The sequence below is a fragment of the Lithobates pipiens genome, unplaced genomic scaffold (assembly GCF_037356315.1).
Source record: "Lithobates pipiens isolate NorthernLeopardFrog02 unplaced genomic scaffold, aLitPip1_a1.2 Scaffold_13, whole genome shotgun sequence".
Lineage (NCBI taxonomy): Eukaryota > Metazoa > Chordata > Amphibia > Anura > Ranidae > Lithobates > Lithobates pipiens.
The window spans coordinates 84,645,860-84,658,428 of NW_027507718.1; the positions used below are offsets into that span (position 1 = coordinate 84,645,860).

The following is a 12,569-nucleotide window of genomic DNA, read 5'->3' on the forward strand; positions in this document are numbered from 1 at the left end:
CTATAAAAATGCACTGATTACTGTGTAAATTTCACTGGCAGGGAATGGGGTTAACACTAGGGGCGATCAAGGGGTTAAATGTGTGTTCCCTAGGTGTGTTCTAACTGTGAGGGGATGCGACTGACTAGAGGTGGAGACAGATCGTTGTTCCTACTAAGGCCTCATGTACACTGCTGCTGGTAAACGGACGTTTAGGAGCAGTTGGGCATTTTTTTCAACTGCTCCTGAACCCTCCTCTATGTTATCTTATCAGTAAACGTACACAGGTTAGTTTATAGATGTTTCTAGGCAGTTGCGGCAGTTGCGGAACCCAAAAAATGCATTCAGAAGCTGTGTTTAGAGGCATTTCAAATGCCAAATGAGGCTAAATGCGGCAACTCGCGTTTAGCCACGTTTCGTTTACAGGCGTTTTTAATTTTTGTCTATTTTGGGAAAAAAATAAATTTTTTTTTCAAATGCTTCTAAATGCAAACGAGGCTAAACACAGCATTTAAACGTGGGTTACTATCTGTCAAGTTAAATCCATCAGGAGAGCTTGTAAAAACGTCCCGTGTACATGAAACGTTAGTAGGAACAAACAATCTGTCTACTCTCCCCTGACAGAACAGGGATTTGTGTGTTTACACAAATCCCTGTTCCTGCTCTCGTGCAGGTGATTGCATGTGGCGGTGGTGGCGGCGATCGTGGCCACGCGCGTTGGTTTCCCTGCAGCTCACACGCCTGCTATCGCCCTTAAAGGTACAGACGTACCCATAAGGCGATTCATGGGAATGAACCACTTTGCTGCTGTATATCGGCATGAGCCGATCGGCAAGTGGTTAAAAGGTAACTCCACTTTTGTCTGGGAAAAATAAAAGACAAATACAGAAAGAATAATATAGCGCATATAATTATGACACTACGCATATTGTATTTTGAATGTTATTAAAATGACCTTTCGTTTTCAATCTGCAGCCAATGTACTTTTCTGACAATACATTGCAATATAGCTACCTGGAGTTTTCTGTACAAATTAAGGGGAAATTAAGGGGAAACCTGCACCAAATTGTAAAAAAAAATGGCACAGCGCCCCCCCCCCAAAAAAAAATTCAAACCAAACCCTTCAGGTCTGGTATGGATTTTAAAGGGAACCCTGTGCCAAAATTTAAAAAAATGGTGTAGGGCCCCCCCCCCAAAATCCATACCAGACCCTTATCCAAGCACACAGCCTGGCAGGCCACAGGAAAAGAGGGGGACAAGACAGAGATCGCCCCTCCTCCTGAACCGTAACCAGGCCACATGCCCTCAACACGGGAAGGGTGCTTTGGGGTAGCCCCCCAAAGTACCTTGTCCCCATCAAGAGCCTCATCCCCACAACCCTTGCCCGTTGGTTGTGGGGGTCTGCGGGCAGGGGGCTTACCGGAATCTGGAACCCCCAGATCCCAGCCTCCCCCTGTGTGAATTGGTAATGGTACCCCTACCATTTCACAAAAAAAGTGTCAAAATGGTAAAAAAAGACAAGAGACAGCTTGAGACAAGTTCTTTATTAAAAAATAAAAAATGTGCCACATTATCTATTTATCTTCTTCTATCACACCGCCTGACGGGCCAAAAAAAAAAAAAAAAACGACCCGCCTCCATGGGAGGCTCCTGCCATCTGAAGCGTCTTTGCTGTGACAGCTCCCCTCTGACGCCACAGGGAAGCCATGGGGAAGCCCCGTGGTGTCAGAGGGGGCAGGGTTATGTCAATGGGTGGCCCCGCCCTCAGTTATATAAAAGCTGTCACAGTGAAGACGTGTCAGATGGTGGGAGCCTCCCATGGATGCGCGTCTTTTTTTTTTCTTATTTGGTCCGATGTCCCACGATCAATGGACATCGTAGGACATTTTTATTTTTTTATTTTTTAATAAAGGACTTGTCCCAAGCTGTCTCTTGTCTTTTTTACCATTTTGACACTTTTTTTGTGAAATGGTAGGGGTACATTTGTACCCTGTTACCAATACACACAGAGGTGAGGGGCCGGGACCTGGAGGGTTCCCTTGTTAAAGGGGGCTTTCAGATTCCGACCTTTATTTAAGTCACACATATTATTGCACAGTTCTGACACATTTTATATTTAATTTTTTTAATTCTATATATTGTATATATTTCCATATCTGTACTTTTAGGTGTACTTCTACAGCTGACAGGGGTTGATGTTGGGTAGATTAGAAGTGCAGACTATACTAGCATTTTTAAATCCTATACTAAATCTGCCTTCTACACTCGCAATGAACAACCATAATAATGCAAGTAGCACATTGCAGCAATCTAGTGGTCCTCAACCATACATATTAGGGACCACCTGACACACTTCATTATTAAGGTTCACATTTGATATAGACAACTATTTAAAATAATTTCAAAGCGCAGGTTAACAGAATAAAAAAAAATTAATTCAGAGAGAAATAAAGCAAAAGGTAAACTGTTAAGATGGTTTTTACCTGGCACAGATGAGGCTCCCATCCTTTGGAGGAGGCTTACTGGAAACTGTGCGTGATGTGGCACAAATGTGCTTTGCTTCAGACTAGCTATGTCTCTAGGACTGGTCTATGGCACCCTCCAGCACTATCAGGGAGTCTAGCTGTGACATATATCAGCCAGACATCATAACAGGTTGCCGGGGAAAAGTATGTGGTCCGCTCAGGCTTAATAGGGAGGGGGGTATGTGGACAGTCCATCCACAGCTTTTGCTACTAGAGTGCCGATAGGGGATGGAGCCCATCCTGACAACTGCAAAGGTTCAAGGAAGGAAGGGTGACCCCTGGAAGTCACACATCTATGGTGTCCTCCTGCAATGAATGGAGTGGCAACCTCAGCCTGGACTCTGACCAGACCACGCACTCAACACGTTTCACGACGCCCCCCCCCCCCCCCCCAGAGCTTAGCCATGGGGATCATAACAGGTTACCCTCTCAGGATCAGCTCACCCAAATCTGAGAAGTGAGATCTCTGTATATAAGTTCCCAGACAAATAGATTTTTAGTTTTCTTTGGCACAAGTACAGTTTAAGGATTTTAAAAATTACAGCATTTGGAAAAAAACAGGAAAAATTGTATTTATGTATTTAGGTTTATCATATCGTTTTACAAAATATGATTAAAGAGCAGTTTCGGACTTGAGTAATAGCAATCACTGAAGTTGATTTACTAAAGGCAATTGGACTTAACTTTGTAAGGGCATTTACACTATACAAGGGCATTTTCCCAGAGCTTAGTTAATAAGATGAGGTTTAGCTGACTTCCATCATCCAATCATGTGCAATCAAAAATTCCGTTTTTTGCTTGCATGTGATTGGGTATTTTTTGCAAAGTGCAATTTCACCACATTCACTAAGCTTTAGGAAAAATGCCCTTGCTATGTGAACAGCCTATTTGGTAAATCAACCCAATTGGGTGAGCAATTGAGTGACTCTGTACTTGTGCTAAAGCCACAAAGTTCACTCAATTATAAACTTACATTTTCAATGTAACACATTGTGCCACAATCACTACAGCCAGGGAGTAAACAGGGAGTTTACTTTCTGAGGCCTGTATTATAGTGGTTGTAAATCTTTTCATATACCCAGTGAAGGGACTATCCTCAGGCGATACACAAATTCTTCTACATAAGTTGTTCCTTTTTATCTGCAGTCTTCTCTTATCTACATCTGTTCAAAGTGCTGAATTTAAACGCTTTTAAACGTCTGAAAGTTCAGAAAAAGGAGGCAGAGAGCTGAAGTTACACACTTCATACCTCAGTGGAGGAAGATCTGAACGCTGATTGGAGAGGAGGGACACACACCCTTCACGCAGCACAAAAGAACGGAGCTGAGCCTAGTAATCTGCAGGAGATCCCTCCCCGTCACAATTTTTCTCTTGGTGTCAGGAAAACTTGACATAAATTACTCATGCTGATAGCAGAGGAACAAATTAGCAGACAGAAATTACACTTAGTGCATTTATTTGAGACAGGTACAGTAAAACTTGCGAGCTTAATTTGTTCCAGAAACATGCTTGTAATCCAAAGCACTAGTATATCAAAGCAAATTTCCCCATAAGAATTCATGGAAACTCAAATGATTGGTTCCACAACCATTTATTCATAGGCCCTTCAGTTTATAATCCATATAAAAAGATTATAGCAATGTTACCAGGTTGTGTAATCATAAAATATCCTTCCACAAGGGGATTAGAAGCAAAATCAAGCAGGCGCTACAGAGTATAAAAGAGAAGAAAGGCGCCTTTAGGTGTAGCAATATGTTTCTAAATGTTGTACCTTCATTAATTGTAACCATATTGCTACACTTAGGGGCGCCTCTCTTCTCTATCATACTCAGATGTGACATGAGGCTACTTGTATATCAAGACATCGCTTGTATATCAAGTCAAAATGTATTTAAAAATGTAGCTTGTCTTGCAAAACGCTCTCAAACCAAGGCTTTACTGTACACACTATAGAGCAGGGGGGCCCGCGGAGCACTCTGATGTGGCCCGCGTCATCCTGCTCTGGGATGGAATAGAATAGAATACTTTTATTAAAACTCAGTTTTTTACTAAAATCACAGTGTATATATGGGCATATCTGTTCTGCGGGGTTACTTGCACTGAGCCATAGACTTCTGTTATTACCTGCAAGCTTGGTGTGCTTTCTCAAAGTGCACCAAACCTGCAGAATATAATGGAAGTCTATTGCAAAGTGCAGGAAAGCCAAAGGTACACTGCAAGCGTGGTGCAGGAAAACCGCAGTGTATCAGTGTGAAAGCAGCCTTAGGCCTCTATTCACACAGTCAGTCTGACCCAATTAGACCCTCCATTCACCTCTAAGGAGTGGCAGATGTAAACCAATTTGTGTCCTACCTCCAATCTGATCCGCTATAAAAAAAAAGAGTTTAGTGGGCTGTGTCTATGCAGAGCGGACACAGAACTGCCATCTGCCTGCTCTGCTCATTGTGGCCCGCGACCGGTTACCAAGTCGCTTAAGTGGCCCCTGCTATAGAGGGATATGCTTTCTTCATATTTCATGTCTGAGGTTTACAACCACTTTAAGTAACTTTCTCTCTGCTTCTCCTGTCATCAATAACATACAAACTTCAAAAGCAGGCTAGAGTTTATTAGTGGCTTTGCAGAAACTTAACACTGATATTTTTTGATACCAACATCTCTGTATAAAGGGGAGACATAGGTATCTGCAGTGGGTGTGTTTTAGGAATTCCTCTGCTGCATCCCAAGCAGGGGTTCTCAGATCACCACATTACTGGTAAAAGGAAATGAAGTGGGTTTTTGCACTGCAGCAATGTCTGTTGAAAACTGATATACTGAGCATGTTGGCTGTGCACATTTCAAGGTATAGAGCAGAATGTTTATAGAAAGGTGTCCTGCCATTAAAATCTCTTCCTTATAATTCTACTTAAATGTTATCCTCTGTTTTTTTGGCATTGCACACATTGCCAATTGTAACTGCCACCAACATACAGCACATATACTCTGCACTAGTTTTCAGCATCTGTTAGATTCAAGCATGAAGAATTTGAAAGGCTGTAATAATGAAATCAATGTAAAGCTTTGTTATAAGTGTGCACCTTGTGATCCAGAAAAAAAGACGGGTCGTAGTATGGTGTCAGGATCTGCAAAACGACATCCCTAATATTGTCGCAGTGTCAGGGACCGTGCGTATTGGGGCAGTACTGAAGACTAGTTTGTTTATCTAGTGCTCCTCTGTTGCTTTTACTAAATGTCATTTTGGGGGTTATTTACGAAAGGAAAATCCACTTTGCACTGAAAGTGCACTTGGAAGTGCAGTCGCTCTAAATCTAAGGGGTAGATCTGAAATGAGTGGAAGCTCTGCTGATTTTAACATCCAATCATGTGCAAGCTAAAATGCTATTTTTTATTTTCCTTGCATCTCCCCCTTGGATCTACAGCGACTTTACTTCCAAGTGCACTTTCAGTGCAAAGTGGATTTTCCTTTCGTAAATAACCCCCTTTGTATCATAGTTTAACATTTCCAAAGAAATCAAAAGCATTTCCCATTTGAACTATAGGTCTTTGGCTCTGTAGAGTACCAGGGAACTGCTTCACAACCTCTCCATTCCAAGTTCAATGACTTGCAAATTGTGGTAGGCCTTAGACTTGGTGGCCAAGGGAAAATTACAGATTTACAGGTAACCCCATACCTTACTCTGACCTGCATCCATTACATTTGTAATGTGCACGGTGACCAAAAAGAGTCAGAACAGCTATGAAGTTTTGTATTTCAGGTTTCAGGTAATAGTTTTTGTACTTATTTGTTTACTTATTAACTGACATTTCTATTTAGGCATAAAATAATGCCATATTTTTTGAACTTACAATGATAGGTTTACTTTACAAAAAAAGCCACCCAATATTTTGGTAATAGCTAATCTTACATATAAATAATTTCAAATAAGCATGTAATAATAAATTTAAAAAAAATAAAATCAGAACAAAAAGCTATTAAAAATCACATAGAATACATATAACAACCACACACAGAAGATTTGTTAAAGAAAATTAGCCAGTTTGCTTCTTTAAAAATCTGTCACAGAACACTTCTAGATAACTTTTTACAGTCGCATATCAATGATAGATATCAAATCTATGATTTCTCATCACGCTCATATATAATCATTTCATCAAAGGAATCTTTCTCTCGAGTTCAACTTTTACAATCACAAAATGGTAAACCAAAGAACTCACGGTTTATAAAAGAAGTGATGGGGAAAAACAAAAGTACCCTTTTATATAACTTTGGAGGGACATTTACAAATGATTGTGAAAACTTAATTTTAATTTAATTTAATTTAATTTATTTTAATGAAGGAACTGAATTCCCTAAAATAAGGTTGACCATACGTAGGTACATTTCACACTAATTTCATTTAGACTATCTACACCAATCACACCAAAACATTATAACCCCTATGTAATTTGTAAGGTATGGCTTGGCCGCAAGGAAAAAGTTACTTTTTATGTGGAATGACTTAAGCAACCCTATTTGTTTGTTATCCTACCAATTAGCACTAGCAGTATTTTATCTGGTTCCAGCCCTAGTGTGTATAAGGCCATATGTGGCAAACCTTAAAGTTTGAAATAGTTGCACAATGTATACAATTCACACAGAAGGGACTACGGCCTCCTTTCTGATTACAAATTTTTCATATGTATATAGGTAACTTAGTTACCTATATACATACACATATGTGTACAGTATCTACATACAACCAAAATTATTTCATATATACTGATTTCTAGGGAAAATAAATAAATACACACATCTCTCTCTCTCTCTCTCTCTCTCTCTCTCTCTCTCTCTCTCTCTCTCTCTATATATATATATATAATTGTATTACTTATGTTATTTTATTTTAAATGCATGTATGCATATTTAATTAAAAATGCATGAAGGTGTGTATGAAACAATGATCAATGAGATAGCAAACTGTTACTATTAATAATGTTTACAGGATGTTAGCGAAACTCAAAAAAAAACAAGACAACTAGTTGTAATCAATACATTAAACTGTTGAAACAAAATAAAAACTATTTAACTTATTATAATATAAGTAAATGAAAGATGTCATTTTAGCAGTGTCTATATAGGTTATACATGTAGCTACAAAATAAATATGAAAAGTGCTTTAAGCTTATTAACTTGAAAATATACAATGGTGATATGCTTAAAGATTTCACTCTCTTTCACAGCAGTTAAAATGCATAACCATGACCAAGTGACAGAATGAAGCAGTTGAAACAAACCTTTGGGGAGTCTCTCCGCAAAGCCAAAAGCAGCCACTGTGAAGATAGAGAGAAGTGGAATGTGTGGTAAATCTTTCATGATTAATTCACAAAAAAAGCTGACTTCTTCAGGAAAAATTCCAAGCTTGTTTCATTTTAAGCCCTAGTTTGCTCAAGTCCTACAAACTAATGACTGTTTGTGCAACAGGCCCTGCCGGATCTAAGTATATTCAGGAATTCTGTGACTTGGCTCGAGTGATGGACATGGCCAGCTGGTGTACATGTACTTAGGTCAATGCAAGTACGCAGGGCTCAGAAAGCAAATCTGCCTAGAATCCTTTTTAGTGGAAAATTGTGATATACCAAACTGGCATGCTAATGATAACAGTATTTCCAGTCCTCTGATTATGACTGACCACCAGTAAGTTAATTTAAGCTCATGATAAATTTATGTTATATTTAAGAAAATGTGTACTATTTGTATCTACAGAACAAAGCCAGTCTTCATTTTTTTTCATTCTATGGTATGTTAGATTTTGTATTCCTAATTTTTTGATTTGGAACATTTTATAGGGAATTTATGATGTTTTCCCCAAATTTTTATTTACCATGTACAGGACTACAAGCTCTTTGTTTAATTATTTGCTTTAGAGTTATATTCCACGCATCAGATCTATTCTGCTGTATTCAGAGCACAAAGCTGATATAAACAGAAAAGGGGTAGGTTCCTTTCTTTCTCTACATCTATACAGCTGTGTATCAAGTATCAATTAGAGAGGTGCAGTCCACAAGTGAGCAGCTATTGCTGGGCTCTATTATAATTTATTCATTTATTAAAGGTACTTATATAGCGCCATCAGTTTAGGCAACGCTTTACAAAGCGGTTACAGCACTACTAGGGTAACAGCTGTTCTGTTAGGCTTGTGACAGGTTCACTTTAACGTCTAAAAAAGCATGACATCATTGAAAACTATATGAAAGGGATATTATAAATCTATGATGTCTGACACTTGTAGAACGGAGACAACGGAGACAATGTTCAATTCTTAAGATGTTGGCAGTTCCTGCCTTGAAAAAGCGTGACATAGTTCTCCAAGTGTTCACACAAATCAGCACTTCACAGATGCAATCCCATTGTACGATTCTGTGAAGAGTCTTTTGATCAGATTGTTACGTATATGGTCACCTGCATACTTATTGCTTGGTAATGGGAGTGTGGAGCACCGTAGTGACCTACAGTATATGAAGTGTCGCCCCTGGGAAAGCAAGACATCTGGTACAAGTGAGAGGTTGCGATTGGCTTATACCATAACACTCCTTACGCTTTTACCATCTGGTAAGCACAATGTTTTGTCGGTGGCTGGGCACATTTTGATATTTGATGGTGCATTTATTTGATGCTGAGAGATTCACTTTCAACACAAAATACTTTCTTTTTATTGTGGACTTTTATCAACCTGTTTACTAACAATTGTGACAGTTACTTTTATTTGTTGGCACAGCTCTATTTTCCTTTTCCTTTTCTAACTCTTTACAAATACCCTGTATATTGTTATAAGAACGCTTATAATGCTTTTCAAACATAGGGGGCATATTTATAACGGATGTTTTGCCAAACATTCACTGGTAGACAAAGTCCTGCGAGCAGCATTTTTGGGGAAGTTTGGGAATGCTGTATATAGCGCTCCCAAACTGCCCCTGCCCATTGGAATGCATGGGCAGCACTTTTGTAGCACCTGAAAAGCAATTTGGAAGTGCCGCAACACGGACGCTTTTAACACCTTCTTAACCCCTTCTTGGGGTTAAAAGCGCCCCACTAGCGTCTGAAAAGCGCTGCTTTAACAGCAGCAAAGAGGTGGCTTCTGTTATATAATGTGTTTATATATATTGTATCACTTTAAAATATAAATAGCTTCCTCCCTGCTAATTTGCCCTCCAGAAAATTTGTAATTTAACCAGTCAACTGGACACTGTATTTCATCCCCAATAGATCTCAAAGAGGTGCCAACGGGTATCTGATAAAAGCTAGCTGGAAGTGTAAGAACCTGTCTAAATAATCCAGCTAAATTATATCAGGTAATCAAAGGTGAAATGGGTAGGACTAATAGCAGCAGTGCTTATATAACAAATGCTTATATAACAAAACACTTTCAGTTGTACATTTAAAGCAGAGCTCCACCCAAAAGGTGAATCTGTTTGTTTGCCTTCTCTCCCACTCTTCTGCCACATATAGCATCCTTTGGGTGCGGGAGTGGGTACCTGGTTTTGACAGGTACTCGCTCCCAATTCTGGCAGATCTCCCCCTGGCGAAGTCACCCTTCATGCATGCGCAGTAGGGAACTGGCTTCCCTTACAAGAAATGGCGGCAGCAGCACCCGAGAGCCGATTGAAAAATCAGCTGGGAGGAAGGCGCTGGATTCGTGGACAGGTAAGTGTCCTAATATTAAAAGTCAGCAGCTACAGTATTTGTAGCTGCTGACTTTTAATTTTTTTAATTTTTTTCTGAAGGAGCCCAGAGCTCCTCTTTAATTCACCAAAAGGTAGCAAATAAGAGAAGTTTATTATTCTGCTTTACTTACACATTAAGTACTGACACAGGATTGTAATAAACTGTAAGATATATTGAATAAGGTCATGTGTGTCATACATTTCTACAAAAAAGACACCAACTTGTCAATGATGCTAACCATCATTCACCAGATAAAGTATAAACAATATTTAGGCAATTAACCACTTTCAGACCGGACCATTTTGCTGGTAAATGACCAGAGGTCTTTTTACAATTTGGCACTGCGCTGCTTTAACTGGTAATTGCGCGGTCATGCAATGTTGTACCCAAACAAAATTTGCGTCCTTTTCTTCCCACAAATAGAGCTTTCTTTTGATGGTATTTTATTGCCTCTGCGATTTTTATTTTTTGCGATATAAATGGAAAAAGACCGCAAATTTTGAAAATAAATGATATTTTCTACTTTTTGTTATTAGAAAAATCCAATAAACTCAATTCTAGTCATACATTTAGGCCAAAATGTATTCAGCCACATGTCTTTGGTAAAAAAAAAGTCAATAACTGTATATTTATTGGTTTGCGCAAAAGTTGTCACATCTACAAACTAAGGTACGTTTTCTGGAATTTACGCAGCTTTTAGTTTACGACTGCCTATCTCAGTTCTTGAGGTGCTAAAATGGCAGGGCAGTACAAAACCCCCCCAAATGACCCCATTTTGGAAAGTAGACCCCCTAAGGAAATTGATAAGTGGCATGTTGAGCCCATCGAATATTTTGTTTTTTTGCCTCAAGCGACTGAATAATGACAAAAAAATATATATTTTTTTTTTTTTACACAAAGTTGTCACTAAATGATATATTGCTCACACATGCTATGGGCATATGTGAAATGACACCCCAAAATAAATTCTGCTGCTTCTCCTGAGTACGGGAATACCACACGTGTGGGATTTTTTGGGAGCCTAGCCGCGTACGGGGCCCCGAAAGCCAAGAACCGCCTTCAGGTTTTCTAAGGGCGTAAATATTTGACTTCACTCCTCACTACCTATTACAGTTTTGAAGGCCATAAAATGCCAAGATGGCACAAAACCCCCACAAATGACCCCATTTTAGAAAGTAGATACCCCAAGCTATTTGCTGAGAGGCATGTTGAGTCCATGGAATATTTTATATTTTGCCACAAGTTGCGGGAAAATTACAAACTTTAATTTTTTTTAATTTTTTTTTCACAAAGTTGTCACTAAATGATATATTGCTCACACATGCCATGGGCATATGTGAAATGACACCCCAAAATAAATTCTGCTGCTTCTCCTGAGTACGGAGATACCACATGTGTGGGATTTTTTGGGAGCCTAGCCGCGTACGGGGCCCCGAAAGCCAAGAACCGCCTTCAGGTTTTCTAAGGGCGTAAATATTTGACTTCACTCCTCACTACCTATTACAGTTTTGAAGGCCATAAAATGCCAAGATGGCACAAAACCCCCACAAATGACCCCATTTTAGAAAGTAGACACCCCAAGCTATTTGCTGAGAGGCATGTTGAGTCCATGGAATATTTTATATTTTGCCACAAGTTGCGGGAAAATTACAAACTTTTTTTTTTATTTATTTTTTTCACAAAGTTGTCACTAAATGATATATTGCTCACGCATGCCATGGGCATATGTGAAATGACACCCCAAAATAAATTCTGCTGCTTCTCCTGAGTACGGGGATACCACATATGTGGGACTTTTTGGGAGCCTAGCCGCGTACGGGGCCCCGAAAACCAAGCACCGCCTTCAGGCTTTCTAAGGGCGTTACAGTTTTGAAGGCCATAAAATGCCAAGATGGCACAAACCCCCCCCAAATGACCCCATTTTGGAAAGTAGACACCCCTAAATTTAGGGGTACACTAGTGAGACTAGGTAATAAATGGCGGGTGCCCTGAAACTATAAAAAAATAACTAACCAACCAGCGTCACCTGTAACAGTTATATGGTGATCACTGGTGAAAGGGTTAACTAGGGGGCAATCAGGGGGCTTTATGCGGTAGTATATGGGGGTCCCTGGTGCTATAAAAAGTTGCGGCGAACCTAAATACCTACCTGCCTAACTAGCGTCACCTGTGACACTAATACAGCGATCAGAAAAATGATCGCTTATTAGGCTGGGTTCACACTGGAGCGATGCGGGAACGCCACGAATCCGCGGCGGGTTCCCGCATCGCATGCCTCCCGGCGGCAGTTCACACTGCCCTATGCGAACTGCTGGGAGTGTCAGTGAAATGTTAATGACACCCCCAGATCAGTTCGCATATCGCAG

The 12,569-nt window shown here is 39.8% G+C and overlaps 1 protein-coding gene across 1 annotated transcript in view; it reads right to left on the bottom strand.

Moving 5' to 3' along the window:
• Nucleotides 1-7,983, bottom strand: part of MUSK (muscle associated receptor tyrosine kinase) — a 308,402-nt gene extending 300,419 nt beyond the window's left edge. The window contains exon 1 of the mRNA XM_077475264.1: nt 7,776-7,983. Coding sequence (XP_077331390.1) covers nt 7,776-7,854 — 79 coding nt within the window. The 5' untranslated portion in view covers nt 7,855-7,983. The remainder of the gene's footprint in view (nt 1-7,775) is intronic.
• Nucleotides 7,984-12,569: the final 4,586 nt, after the last annotated feature.